Source organism: Typopeltis vanoorti, chromosome 11, assembly GCF_054136105.1.
Source record: "Typopeltis vanoorti isolate ZY-2024b chromosome 11, IOZ_Tvanoo_1.0, whole genome shotgun sequence".
NCBI lineage: Eukaryota > Metazoa > Arthropoda > Arachnida > Uropygi > Thelyphonidae > Typopeltis > Typopeltis vanoorti.
The window spans coordinates 77,882,321-77,898,678 of record NC_143559.1 but is presented as its reverse complement, the minus strand read 5'-3'; the positions used below and the strand labels follow the sequence as shown (position 1 = coordinate 77,898,678).

General features: G+C 35.3%; 1 protein-coding gene across 6 annotated transcripts in view; it reads right to left on the bottom strand.

Moving 5' to 3' along the window:
• Window positions 1–16,358, bottom strand: part of spdi (sperm antigen with calponin homology and coiled-coil domains split discs) — a 371,208-nt gene that overhangs the window by 158,369 nt on the left and 196,481 nt on the right. For all 6 annotated transcript variants that reach the window (XM_090399846.1, XM_090399843.1, XM_090399844.1 and 3 more), the window contains exon 7: window positions 5,382–5,570. In XM_090399846.1, coding sequence (XP_090255972.1) covers window positions 5,382–5,570 — 189 coding nt within the window. The remainder of the gene's footprint in view (window positions 1–5,381; window positions 5,571–16,358) is intronic.

Sequence of the window (16,358 nt, the reverse complement as noted above, 5' to 3'; positions counted from 1 at the left end):
CTCAATCCCAGTTATAATAACATTATAACAGCTGACTGTGATAGCCAGGTTTCACTAATCTTAAGCTGCAACATATTCAATAAAGCAATGAACTCAACCTCTTTGTTCCTGATACTCTTGGCATTTGTATTCAAATTACCACCTGGCTCTTTTTTTTATACAGAAATCTGCAGTCTGCTTAACCCTGTTAGACAACATTCTCTTTTCCCTACCCAGATATACTCAAAAGGTCTGAACCTAAAGCGTACATTTCTACCCCTTCTCCTGATACATAGCCATGCTCTGTGACATTCATACCATTATCATATTTGCATACCATAGCTAAACTTACATATGCACATTCTCACCATTCCTCACACGATGATCTAGTTTCCCTGACTCTGTACATTAGGTAGAGATGAGTAATTTTTCCAGACTCCTGATGCCAAATCCATTCAAGTGCAAGCTGTCTGTTTTATACGAGACTTTTCTGCCACAAACTCACTCCACACATCCAAAAACCCATTTCTTCTATACAGCCTGAACATTTGTTAGCATAGCTCTCCCTCTTAACTCGATACTGTTCGTAACTAAAGCAAACCAACTTTACTATCTCACTTTTTTTCCTTGCTTTTTCCAACAAACCTTTCATATCTACTCTCATACTATATTTGTATAGTATGAGAAATAAAGTAAAAGAGATGATAGTTCTTGTTGGAATTACTTAAATGATTAGTTCCAACAAGAATTACCATCTCTTTTATTTTTCTTTTCTGTTTTTCTATTATATTTGTCATATCTTTAATTTTTGTCCCTGGGAAAAATCAAAGTAGTGACTGTTGGTAAGCACAAATTTCATAATTGAATCACCATACCATATTACTTCTTTTATATTTTAACTGACTTGTCTTGTCATGATTATTATTTCTACCAACTTCAGCAGTTTCTTGTATCTTTTTGTTCTGATAATTTTTCTTATCCTGTGTAAGTTTCTTTAAATGTTTCTCCACTTTTTTCCAATTTTCCAAGCTGATTTTCTAATAATTTCTTTTAATCAGGATATTTCCAATGTCAAATTATACTTGGTTATATTATCAACATGACTGTGACAACATTTCTGCTCAGTGAGGAAAAGGTTCTCTCCACCATCACCTATGTTAACTTGTGCTTTTGACACTACCTTATTGTGGCAAGTTTTTGGTGTTATTTTTGAGACTATTAAAAACTAACAATATTTCTACAGTTATGTTACTAAATGCATTAATGCTATCAATCCACTTAAAAAGCTACAATAATATACTAAAGATACACCAACTGATATAAAAAAAACACTCAATAAATGAAAAAAATCACCATCTTACAGGAGTTTTGTAATAGCTCGTCTATACACAAGATAGCTTCAAGCCATTCTTTTGTTCTGGAGTCATTTTAAACATGTAATAGATGTTTGACTGCTGAGCAGTTATATTTTCAATACGTTTTCAAAACATGTCTTCTGTTTCATTCTCTGTCATCTTCAATATTCATGTTGTCATTCTCAAAAGCCTTTCAATTTCATTATTTTGTTCTTATTAATACACATGCTAATATCAGAGAAGGAAAGTAAAGTAGAAATGACCAAATGATTAAATATCATGTACACTATGATGTAGGTGACATGTATGTACATGATATGTTTAATTATTGCACATATAGTTACATCATCAGAAGATGACTAAGTGCAAAAGAAAGATAACTGGTAGGATATCTCCACCCAATTTGCAAGGAGTGCAGAGAGCAAATCAAGGGCTTCTGACTCAATGTCCAATTTTATGGTGACCTTATTACTGAATATTCACCTGAATGCTGAACAAATCAAGATAGGCTGGCAATTAGCCAACTAAACTGTGCTATGTAGATGATATAATGTGAGAAAATGTAATGCTGACAGTGTATTACTTAAATAAGACCCAAGTAGTTTTTGTCAAAGAACCAGACAGTGGTGTCACGTGCCCACTTAGGTTAGTTGTGCTGTCGTGTGGTTTATGCAGCCTGCACTACAAAATTCATGTCAATTTGACCATATGATTGCATTTTTATTATATGAAAGTTTTAAGAGCGCACAGTGCTCATCTTAATTGGTCCAATGCAAATACCTGTAGGACACTTGAAATACTTTAATTATCAATCAATATAATTTTAAATATGGAAAGCTTAGAGGTCAAATGTCAAAGTTTTCGCATGAAGTCACTTCACAACTGGACTACTTGTATATAGAGGCTAATGACTTCGCATCAATTGCCTTAGTATCCCCATAATGCAATGCACATATCCTTATGGATAAGGATACAGATATGGACACATAAAATAAGGGCCTCTACCCAGACTGGTTTCGACCTTTATTGAGATCTCATCGTGATACCAAGATTGAAGTAATACAGAAGTCATATTTCCATATACAAGTAGCCAAAAGGTATTACAGCTTATTATTAAAATACTCTAGATTAGAGATAGATGTTTAAAGTTTTTTCCCTTGGCAATTGATGGGTGAAGTCATTAGCCTCCACATCCACGCGGTTAGCCTAGTGGATGTGGAGCGGAAACCCAGACTGGTTTCGACCTTTATTGAGGTCTCATCGTGATACCAAGATTGAAGTAATACAGAAGTCATATTTCCATATACAAGTAGCCAAAAGGTATTACAGCTTATTATTAAAATACTCTAGATTAGAGATAGATGTTTAAAGTTTTTTCCCTTGGCAATTGATGGGTGAAGTCATTAGCCTCCACATCCACGCGGTTAGCCTAGTGGCTATGCGCTTCGCAACCATATCCCTGGGGAAGGAGTGTCCTGTTCGATTCCCATCGAAGACATGATGAGCTTAAGGATCTTCCTCAGCCATAGCCAAGTTAGCCAGTCTTGGGCGTGGATAGCGAGGCTTTTCCCCCCAGTTTATCTGGGGTTTTTCATCCCGCAAGCAGGCAAACCGGCCCCATGAACATACAGATCTACAGCCATAAATACTTAACCCCCTCATGAGGGGGCTCAACTCACCCCAATAGGGATGGGGGAGAAAAGGGAAGAAAAACTCCATATGAATAAATAAATAAATTAGCATCCACATACAAGTATCCCAGTCATGAAGTGATTTCACACGCAAACTTTGTTTGCATACACTTGGATAAAGGATGAAACCAAGAATATAATTCCTTGGCATCTTTAATTTATAATATAGCTAAGGGAAAAAACTTTAAACATCTATCTCTAATCCGGAGTATTTTAGTAATAAGGTGTGACACCTTTTGGCTACTTATATATAGAAATATGATTTCTTCATTACATCAATCCTGGTTTCACTTCTGGATCTGACTCCCACTGATGAGACCTCAAAAAATGTCGAAACCTGTCTGGGTAGTGGCCCTTCCCATAATGCATAGTATTATACATGTCTGCAAGGATATGTGTGTTGCATTATGGGATACTAAGGTAATTGATGGGAAGTCATGAGCCTCTATATACAAGTAGCCCAGCCGTTAAGTGACTTCACACACAAACTTTGTTTGCTTACGTTTGGATAAAGGATGAAATCAAGAATATAATTTCTTGTAATGTAACTTTGTAACTCTATAGCTTAGTGGAAGTGGTATTTGCACTCTACTACACCACTTGATCATCCAGAGGAAAACCTAGGTTGAAATCTAGTTGCCGACTAGAGGAACTTTTTCTAAGCCTTTCTTTGACCAGTTCCTGAATTAGTCGATCTCTGGCACGAGCAAGTGGTCACCCCCCCCAGAAACTTGAGTTTTTCATCCCATAAACTCAACCCACATTATCTCAGACAATAAATATATAGTGTTAGGATTGGGGACCACAAAATGGCGGCACTTGTCAGTCACCTCTCTTCACTGGATGCTGTTAATGATAGTCTTGGGCTAGCTATCTCTAATTGGCCTCCAGTGGAGATTGAACTGTCCCCATCAGTCTCCAAAAGTTAGATAGGGCTAAAACAGCTTTGCCTACTTCCTGTGAGGGAATAAAAGGCATTAGCATTCTTCTTCTTTTTTTTTTAAATATAATTTCTTGGCATCTGTAATTTATAGTATAACCAAGTGAAAAAACTTTCAACAAATAATAACAGGTGTCTGATGCTAAGAAAAAAATCTAAAGAAGACCAATATCTCATAGATTAATGTTAGTAATGCCTTTGAAGACCTTCAAGTAAGAGATCCTACAATACTGGAATCCTGACAAATAACAGTTTCAATGGAAGGAAAACTGTTGATAGGAAGCTATCAATAATGTAATTAATTATGTGGTACAGATTAACATAATTAATCTGTATCAATAATTTGATGATGTGAATTACATCAGAGAAATACATTTTTATTTTAAAATTTAAAAAGGAAATAATTATTGAAATATAATGATTAAAAAAAGGAATTACTGATGTGATATATATTCTCAAGTCAGACAATTTAAGCAGCTGAAACTATTGCACAAACCAATCTCATCCTTTGGTCAGATTACTGAGAATCTACATTTGCTTTTCGTGTCAAATCATCATGGACAAAAACTAAGTGTTTGGTTTTGAGATTTAGTTTTTTTGCTATGTGATAAGGCATAAGCTCATAGTACATTGCATATATTGATGTATCCAACAGATGAGGTTTAGTTAGCAGAAGTGCATGATCTTTTTTATGCATGTTTTTTTTTTCCAATTACAGCTTCACTTAATGCTCATATATAACCAACTATATTGATCATGAAAAGAACACTCTGGGTGATTGGTCATCAAAAGTGCAGTTCTCACCAGTAAAATGGCAGTGTGTTCTGTATTATTCCTGCATAAGAGTGGCACATTATTTTTATGTTTTGGATGGAAATGTAATACCTCATTTCATTTTGCATAATGAATGTTGATTTTGCTATTGAGTTAGCTCACAGTTACTGCAGAAGCTAATTTCCTGATTTACACTACATATGATTTGCCATATGTATTATAAAAATAATATATTTTTTTTTTTAAAGTCTCAAAAATAATTTTTTTTGTAATCTTTGCCTTGCAGTTAAAAAAAACTTTACTGCACAAAATTAGATTCAAGAGCCAGAAGCTATTCAATGAATCTGCCACAGCACCTAAGCCAAACAAATATGGCTACCAGAAGCTGCCAAAATTTTCAAAAGTTGACAACTACTCCCAAAAGTGTCCAACCAACTCAAAAATAAAAGGCCAACAAATAGGAATGATGAGATGATAGGTTAATCATTCTACCATCATTGTGTGACCCTGAATGAAATAAACTGATCATTATCATAACACTAACAGTGGCATCTTCTATTACATCAACATGACTAAAATAAATACTTAGTTTTGGAATTATTAATAAACGTTTACTCTCAAAGGAAATGATAAAAGTTTTACCATATTTTCCTCTTGCATTTGGTTTATTTGATCTTTCTGGCGTGATGTTTCTCTTTGACTTAAGGCAAGTTGTTCCTGTAATCTCACCAATTTTTCTTCAACTTTTTCTTTGTCTCTTCTAGTTTCAGTAAGCATAGCATCAAGTTCCGATGTAGCACTGACCTCTCGTTCTTTTTGCAATTCAAACACCTAGGGCAGAAAAATTAGTAATTGTAGATATTCATTTTGTGCACGTATCATTAGTACGTTTATCAATTAAATAAATATTAATACATATCTTTAGTTCCAACTATAAAACTGGAGTTATTACCATGCTTGTAATATTGAAAAAAAAAAAAAAAAAAAAAAATGACTACCTGTGAAGCCCTCTGCATCACATTATAATCAAAAACAGCTTCGTCTTCTCTCTCCATGCACTTTTTTCTCCCCCTCCCCCCACACCCAAATTCACAGTCCTGTTAAGGATATTACACATATAATAATTAACCTTATCTGTTTCTTTTCCAGGACATGCACTGATTAACAAAACTTAGTTTTGTTAATCAGATCTGTCTAGGAATAGTCTGAGCAATCACAAATTATTTCATTAAATTCATATTTCTAGTAACACACACACACACACATAATGGAAATTTTGTAAATACAAATACCGCTAACTTTAATGGATTCATTCTCACTATTTAATTGCAATATACACTACTATAGATGTCAATTTCGTACTGTGATAGTACTATATGGCCTTAGAGTTCTTCACACCTATGCAGCTACTATCACTGTAATAAAGGGATGGAAATCATGCGGATCCCTATGTTAAGTTCTGAAAAGTCACTTCACATATTTAAAACGACTTCTTTCTTTAATTTGAGAACTCTTAATGTGCATTAATGTGTAGCTGTAATTCTCCACATTGGCCTGTAAAATTTTCTGATCTGATGTTTGGTTGATATGAAGATATTGTTATTGAATGCTAACAACTCGATGCTTGAAGCACACTGGAAAGGGAATCGAATCTGAAATGATAAACTGATAAAATTGATATTTTTCTTGGACTTAATTGGAGGGAAAAAAAAACTGTATAATGCTGATGGACAACATCTAATTGGTTCTGGTGTTATGTGTCTAAAAGCTTTGTTTACAGAGCATGCTGAAAATTCAGAAAAACAAGCAATTAGAGTGGAAGCAGATGAGTTTGTGTGAAGGTACCCATGAGGTGAGTGAGTGTAAGAATGACCAAGTGCAGAATCTAGTCTTTCAAGCAAAATACTGAATAGGGTAGTCAATTCAGGAAGTAAGGATGATTGGGATCCTAAAGGAATGCTTCAGTTTGTATATACTAATGGCAAAAGTATCAAAGTATCAGGAACAAGAGGAAGGAGTATTTGATATTGGTTAGTGCAACTTTGACAAAAATTTATAGGCATTAGTGAGACTTGGCTAACAGCAGATAATATAATTACATGGATCGAATGTGAAGGATTTAGTACTTTCAGGGAAAATAGCAAAAACAGGATTGGGGGAGGGGGGGGTTATTACTGCTGATAGAGATAAATTGCAGCCAAAAAAATAGGATACAGGCAGGAGGGTGGCTGTTTATTTGAAGCAGTATGATGTGATATCAAGGACAGTAAGAAAAAATATAGCAACATGGTCTATGACAACAACCAACTAGGGAGTTCCACAGATGATCTGGAAGAAATGCAGCAGCAAATTAGTACGATGAGTGCAGGTCGAGTGATTCTTAAGGTGGAAATGGAATTTATACACCTGTTGAGAGATAATTACTTGCAGCATTTGATGGAGAGGATTAGGGATGCGTGAATATTGGTCCTAGTCACAGGATCAGAAGAGCTATCCATAACCAGGGTGGCCAAGTTACCAATGGGCAAAAGTGACCGTGTAGTCTTGACTTGGGAAATCATAAAACATGAGTAATATTCTGTTAAGAAGGTATATATATATGTGGAACTATAAAGCAGGTGATTATGACAAGCTTAAGAGGAAGCGTGAATCTGTGTCAATGCATAAAACACTGCAAGGGAAGGATGTTAGTAATGCATGGGAGATGGTTAAGGGGCTTCTAGAAGAAGCAGTATTAAATTATATACCTAAGATAAGGAGGGTTAATCAGGTAGGAGTTAGATGGATGAGTAATATCATTAAGCATGAGCTGCAGAAGAAGAAAATGCTGTGGAGGATATATAAAGAGAAGTTGACCAGCAATCATGAGATTGCTGGTCAACTCAGTACAAGGGTCAAGCAAGAAAAGAGACCAGTATGGTAAAGAAGGCAAAATAAGATTACGAGAAGAAGGTAGCTGAGCAGGCCAAAGGAAATCCCAAACAGTTCTTTTGTTATGTGACAAGTAAGAGGAAGAATGACTATCAAAGATTAACCTTAATGACTGCTGATTGTGATGAGGTGACAGAAGCAGATAAAATAGTTGTTACTGAGTGACCACTTTGCAACATAACATATGTTACATATGTAACAGACTGATGTAGGAGCAGAGGTGAATAAATTGGAGTTTCTTATAATAGGATATTGCAAAACATAGCCGGAAAATTTGCCATCAACATTTACGCTGCAAGACATTTTGCATTAATTTTTGTAAATAATCAATGGATAATAAAGGGTATTATAAAATCATTAAAATGGCAAATCTTTATTAAGGTGAGTGTCAGTGATACATAACATAATGAAATCATTTAAAAATTGTGCAAACAGAAAGAGATGCTGCATAAATAACTTTTTGCTGTGAATCGTCACTTCAACAAATCCATCAGTAACATCGCTCATTGGAAGGAATGCTAATCCTGTGAAGCATTTCATTTTCGTGTTGAATTCAGCATCTGTTTGATAGTGTAACTTCAAACCAATGGCAACAATTCTGCAATAAAGATTTTGTGCCATACAAAATAAACAACCTGTTATAGTTGTTGATGTAAATATGTTAGAAAAAGAATTGATAGTTGCTTTCTTGAAGTCAACCATTAATATTTCAGGATCTAATGATGAACGTAAGCCCTTTAAGGCACTGAATAATCTGCTGTAAGTTAATTCTGATTTGCCAGGAAGCAAAGCAAAAAAAGCCAGCACAGAATCCTTAGGTGTCTCATGCCAGTCCCAAGCCTGGATAAAGGAGGAGGATCGGTCAGATGAGTGTTGATGCTCTGCCCATAAAGAAAAAACACGATTGCTATCTGATGCCTATACACAATCAACAGCTACAACATGCCGGCTCGGACGTCGCCCGAATCAACAAGATCCGCAATACCAATATAGCGATCAGGGATTGGATCGAAAAGTGGGATATTGAAAGGAAACAGAAACTTAAACTAACAGAACTATTATCAGTAGGAACATGGAATGTACGGATACTTTGGATGTCAGGAAAACTAGAATTACTTTGCAAAGAAATGAAGAGATATTGGTGTGATATACTAGTACTGGACATCAGCAGGAAAGATAAATAGATGCGAAGTCATGTGGTCATGGCATGACACCAAGCATGAAACAGGAGTTGGCTTCCTTCTTAACAAAAAAGCCAGAAAGGCACTGTTAGGCTACAAACCAGTCAGTGAACGAATCATAGCAGCAAGATTTCAAGCAAAACCATTTAATATATCAACAGTCCAGATATATGCATCCACATCTGACAGCACAGATGAGAATATTGACTTATTTTACAAAGATCTGACAGAGACAATAGAAACAATACTAAAGCAAGCTGTACTAATTATTGAAGGGGATTGGAATGCCAAAGTCTGAATATATAATGATGGTTGGGAAAGAGTCATGGGGAAAATATGGTTTCGGAGAAAGAAATGAACGATGAAAAAAATGTTAGAATTTGCTGTGGACCACGAGATGATGATCTGTATGACAAAATTCCAGCAAAAGGAGTGTAGAAAATGGATGTGGTGATCAAATGATGTGAAAACCAAGAACATGATTGATATGATTATGATTAAAAGAAGATGGATCACATCAGTACAGCAGTGTGGAACTTTTCAAGGAGCGGATATAGACTCGGATCATAGTTTACTGATTGCAAACATCAAGTTGAAATTAAAATTAAAATATAAATCTGATCTTCAGAAACTAAGAGAGCAAGAAATAAGTGAAGCAGAAATAGGAAGAAGGTACAGAACAGCATTAGAGGAAAACTTAAAAGTGTGGACACAGAAAAAAATTCGAATCTAAGAGTGAAAGGAGTAATGAAGGCGATAGAAGATGCAGTTGAAGAAACAGTACTAGATTTAGATAGCTATTCTTGTAGATAGGCTTATACGTTGGTAACACATGACTATTAAATTTTTTAAGGGATTAACAACATATACTGGAGAAGAGAAGAGAAGATCAGAAGAAATGGATTAGACAAGAAATACTGAAGTTAGTACAGGAGAAAAGAATGTTGAAGATAAGAAGGGATACATCAGAACAAATAGAGGAGCAATATAGAAGAAAGTGTAATGAGGTGAAAAAAGCAGTTAGCCAGATAAGATGAAATGGTTAGAAGCCCAATGCAATAATATAGAACAATACTATGGAGTGCATAAAACTAGAGAGGTGTACAAAATGATTAGAACCATTAATAGAAGGTGGCAACCAAAACAGACCACAGTTAAAGACGAAAAAGGCAAAATATTGATGAATAAAGATAAAATTGTACAGCGGTGGACAAGATACTGTACTTAGTTGTATGAAAAAAAAAAAAACTAGATTTAGATAGCTATTCTAGTAGATAGGCTTATACGTTGGTAACACATGACTATTAAATTATTTAAGGGATTTACAACGTATACTGGAATATGAATTAAAAAAAAACTTTAATGTAGGAGGTATTTATTAAAATTTCTTTTAATTAACATTCCAGTATACGTTGTAAATTCCTTAAATAATTTAATAGTCAGATTTAGATGGCGTTGGGAAACTGACTGAAGAATTGAAACAGATATCACCACAAGGTAATGAGTATCATATGGAATTGCTCAACTGGTATCGCGAACCTTGTTGATCCAGGCGACGTCTGAGCTGGCATGTTGTAGTGGTTGAACGTAATATGCATCGTATAACAATCGTGTTTTTTCTTTGCAGCCAGAGCATCGACACTCATCTGACGGATCCTCCTCCTTTATCCAAACTTGGGACTGGCATGAGACCCCTAAGGATTCTGTGGTGGCTTTTTGCTTTGCTTCCTGGCAAATTAAAATTAACTTACAGCAGATTATTCAGTGCCTTAAAGGGCTTATGTTCATCGTGAGATCCCAAAATATTAATGGTTGACTTCGAGAAAGCAACTATTAATGCTTTTTCTAACATATTAAATCAACAACTATAAGGTTGTTTATTTCATATGGCACAAAATCTTTATCGCAGAATCGTTGCCCATTGGTTTGAGTTACGCTATCAAACAGTGGCTGAATTCAACATGAGAATGAAATGCTTCACGGTATTAGCATTCCTTCCAATAAGCGATGTTACTGATGGATTTGCTGAATTCACAATCCACAGCAAAAAGTTATTTACACAGCATCTCTTTCAGTTTGCACAATTTTTAAATGATTTCATTATGTTATGTATCACTGACACTCACCTTAATAAAGATTTGCCATTTTAATGATTTTATAATATCCTTTATCATCCATTGTTTATTTAAAAAATTAATACAAAATGTCTTACAATGAAAATGTTTGTGCTGAATTTTCCTAGAACCATTACAAAATACTGCTGTGGGATTAGATGGGATATCAGCTCAGGTTTTGTGGGAATGTGCAAGAGAACTGGCAATGCCTTTGACTAGACTCTTTAATTTAATTCTCAGCTCTGGTAGAGTTCTGAGAGAGGAAAGAGTGCAAAATAATTCCCTTGCATAAGGAAGGTTCTAGGCAGCAAATTATAGACCAATGAGTATGTCAGGAGTGGTGGTAAAAGAACTGGAAAAATTGATCAAAAAAGAGAATTTAAGAATGAGTAGATACGAATATGATACTGTATAAGGGGCAACATAGCTTTGTGAAAAATCAGTCTTGCGTTAGTAATTTACTATTGTATGCCCACAGATGCAAGACCTTTTGACACTTCTGTGCATGTCAGAAGAAGAAGAATCCATTCTGATAATAAGGTAATGAATCCATCTTGTGGGACAAGTTGTTTATTATTACACATCAGAAAATTAACTTTTCTTTTATGAACATTGAAGTTTTTAAAGTAGCAATTATTTTGCTTGTGTAACGGTTGGAAAATTTTACATTTATGCACATGATTTCGCATATTGGTAATGAATTCTTACATCACCTTATTCCTTTCTCCCCTTCAACATGAATTGACTCTTCTTGGCACCAAGCCGACTGAGGGTCTTGGATCTGTGGCTGGACAGTAACATTTTTATAATATAGTAACAGCAGAGTTCGATAAGGGAAATGGCTACATGATGATTCTGTTAGATTTTGCAAAGGCATTTGACAGAATACCACATGGAACTCTGTTATGCAAATCAGAACAAATGGGGATGGATATGACACTGGTTATGTGGATAAGAGGGTGGCTGCTGGACAGATATCAAAAAGTGGTATGGAGGGCAGGGGCAAATATTCCGGGTATGTTAGGTGTGCAGTGCACACCCACGGAATAGCAATATCACCAGTATTATATTTTTGCATTTATTTTTGTTAAAGATTCCCCCTAACTTTTTCCTGGCTTTGCGTGATTCCTAAAATTAAACACTATATTAATGCTTCATGAAGAGGACACTTTTCAAAGCATACTCACATAATTACATTTGTGTTAATAGCCCAGGTGTGCGGTCACAAATACTGACACCTCTGAGCTCTTTGAACAGGTGTGCAGATGGCACAGCATGTCAAATTCTTAGTATTCCAGTGATTTTAAATGGCTCAGAAGGTGAAGCAGGATGTGTGTGCCAAAAATAGCACCCAGAAGTTATTAGTTGCTGTGATTGGTTATTGTGTGATGCAATTCAATCGAATGTTGTAATTTGTCATGAGTTGCTGTTTTTGTTTTCTGAGTTTCATCTATTTTATGTGCATGAAGTGTGAACTGACATATTAATGACACCAATATAGACAAGTCTTTAATATATATTTATAATTTATAAATTTTTTGCTCATATTTATGAGAAACAGTGTTGACGATGTTCTGAATGTCCCGTTTTTTGCCAGAGCTTTTGCAGATTGTATGATTATAGTGTCGAATGAGGTTGGACTTGTGTATAATAAATAAGTAAAATGAGTTACTTCAGCCTTTCTTTGGTTCAATCTGAAAAAATTATAATTTCCCAAGTGATTCCTTTTTTCGACTTCTGTGAATATAATATGGCTGTATTTAAAAGTCATATCAAAGTTCAAATCATCCATGTCTCACTCTAGTATTTGTCAGTGATAATCTAATCTCACCACAAAGTGTAAACCCTTTATGCTTCTCAAATAAACAATGCACGCGAAGCATAGCTATTGTTCATTTGACCTTTATGCTTTCCATATTTAAAATTATATTAATTGATAAATTAAAGTATTCAAAGTTATCCTACAATTAATTGCATTGGACCAATTAAGATGTGCACTGATGCACTATATACTCTTAAAACTTTCATACATCAATAAAAATGCAACCATATGGTCAAACTGATGTGAATTCTGTAGCAGAGGTTGCAGAAGTCACGTGACAGCACACCCAACCTAAATGGTTTAGGTTGGGTGTGCTGTCATGTGAGGGACAGAATGAAACAAAAACAGGTGACTAGTGGTGTGCCACAAGGTTCAGTGCTGAGACCACTACTGTTTAATTTGTACATAAATGATATAGGAAATAAACTGAAAGGAAATATTCAGCTGTTTGCTTATGATGCAAAATTAGGTAGTGATAATTAATCAAGGAGAAGTGGAGAGCTTGTAGGATGATCTAAATAGGCTGTCAGTATTGGCAAAAGATAATGGGTGTCAGTTTAATGTGGAGAAATGTAAAGTAATGCATTGTGGGGTAAAATCAATTACAAGCTGTGTACAACAACGCCGATGGAACTATACCCCAGGAAATATTTGAAGCTAGGGATTGTAGTAGACAAAGAGTTGAAGATTAGAGGATATACTGCAAAGTTTGTCAAGTAGCACATAAGATTACTTGGTTATTGAAGAACACATTAACAAGTAGAACCAAGGAAGTTGTTATTCCACTTTATAAGGCCTTGATACGACCACATCTGCATTACTATGCTCGGGTCTGGTCTCTTGGGGATGAAAAAGCAGTGGAGTAGATCCAGAGGCAAGATGATGAGTAGTCTGTGGAATGTTCCTTATGAGGACAGATTGAGGATGTGTGGATTGCAAAAGTTGGTTGATAGGAAAAAAAAGGATATGAGAGAAACATTTAAGTTAAGTGTTTTACAGGATTGATGGAGGGGAAATGTTTCAGCACTTGGCTAGAGGGGCCAAAACAAAAGGTCATCCCTAGAAGTTAAATAAAAGTGTGGAGAGAAGGGGAGTGAAGACTGGATTTTTTATTTGGAGAGTTGTGACCGAGTTGAATTAGTTGCCAGAGTCATATGTGAGTGCTTTGTTAATGGATTCAAGGAGAGGTATGCTGGATTGTGTGGATAGTTTGGATCTCCTGCGATGAGTCTTTGGACTCCATGGAGATACCTTTACAATAATAATAATAATAGTAATAATAAACCCAAAATAACATGAAAATCTATATCATTTCTCTCCCTCTATGCTAGGTCCACTTGAGAAGTGATTCACTCATTCTCATGGGATACCACTTTTTTAAACTATACCTTTTGCACCCCCCCATTTCCATTAACCTTTTTAATACTTGCTATCCCCAATCCCTATAAAACATTGTTAATATCTAAATACCTAATTCAGTTTGTTGTTATTTTGTCATTCCAAAGCACTTTAATTTATATGAGTATTTTTCTCAAGAAATTCATCAATTTATATTTACATTATTTGATGAATTGCTCAAGAAAATAGAATACTAAAGAATAGAGTGTAAATGGCTTCACAATCTGGCAAGGTTATTAAATTATGATGAGGATATTAGACATCTATCATTATTATTATTATATATAGCCAAAATTAACCTTTTTAATACTTGCTATCCCCAATCCCTATAAAACATTGTTAATATCTAAATACCTAATTCAGTTTGTTGTTATTTTGTCATTCCAAAGCACTTTAATTTATATGAGTATTTTTCTCAAGAAATTCATCAATTTATATTTACATTATTTGATGAATTGCTCAAGAAAATAGAATACTAAAGAATAGAGTGTAAATGGCTTCACAATCTGGCAAGGTTATTAAATTATGATGAGGATATTAGACATCTATCATTATTATTATTATATATAGCCAAAATTAAAAAACACAAAAGTTTTGGATTTTACCAAAGAGTTTATGAGAATAAATCTTCAGCATGGGAGTTGCCTTGACTTGTATTACTTAAATGACATGAATGCTCCCCAGGAGCCCATACAGCCACCTTTTATTAGCACAGTAATAGGGTTTCACTAGTTTGACAGCCGCTTTGAAATAGTTAATTCTCAGAGAGAGCAGGCAAAAACTCTCATATCAATACCAGAGCTGTTCCATACCATTAGAGAATTATATTCTTCATAAATGAACTCTTCATAGGTGCATAAGTATAATACTAAATTATAGAGCCTAAAAGGTTTGCTATTTGGCCACATGGCTCAGACTCACTCCACTCCTTCCTAACACACTCAAACAACCAACACCCCAGAGTCCAGTTCACCTTAGAAAAAGAGGAAAACAACACCCTCCCCTTCCTAGACACTTTAATCACCCGCCAGCTTGATGGATCTTTGGTTTTCTCTGTTTACAGAAAACCCACCCATACTGGCAGATACATTCACCAACAATTCCCCCCCCCCCACAACAATATGAGGTTATAAAAACACTATATAACAGTGCAAAATTAATCTGCTCAGATGACAAGGCCCTAACTACTGAACTAAACCACATCCACAACACTTTCTTAGCCAATGGCTATAACCCCAAAAAAATCCAAAAAATACTAAAACCAGTAAACCACAACCCCCCTCCCCAATAAAGATTACACCAAATCTATCACCATCCCCTACATCCAGGGCACCTCTGAGAACAGAAAATATGACCTTACTTCTTGTTACAGACCATATAAAAAGTGGCATCCCTTATCCGCTCTACCAAAGACCAACCACTTCCCCTAGACCTACCTGGTGTATACCAGGTCCCTTGCAGCTACAAATTGTCCTACTTTGGCCAAACAGGCAGAACAACAAATATCAGGATTTTAGAACACAAAGACTACATCCGTGTTTCACCAGTACAACCGCTCTGGGCTGGCAGACCATGCCTTAGATACCCACCATAGAATTCGTTGGAAGAAAACAAAAATAATACACTGCAGCAAGTTTAAATACGAAAGATTATTCAAGGAATCTTCATCAGCGCTAAAAAACGTTCCTAACCTCAACAGATTTGGGTGCATGAAACTACCCCAAATTTGGGAGACTTACATTATGAGAACTTCAGCCCAACTGCCAAGACAACCAAATTAGCCCACCAGAGGGCACCATTAGGAACTTTAGGAACAATATCAGTTTCTTGCTTTCTTCCTCATTTGCTTTTGTTAGTGCCTGCGTGCACATACCATATCTTTATGTTCCTGAAGATGGCAACGTGACGTCGCTGAAATATAGAAGTTATTCATTAGAGTTGCCTTTAATTAATATACTTTATATGCGTTGTTAATTCCGTAAACTAATTACCAGTTATGTATGACCAACGTATAAGCCTTGCTACTAGAATTGTATCAGCCTGGAAAAGAAAGGTCTGAATTTTTTTTTTTTTTTTTTTTTTTGTGTGTGTGTTTTATAATTAAGCAAAAAAATCACATGTGCAATTTTTTTTTCTGTGCATACACAGGGAAGACAATGCAATTTCATTTTCT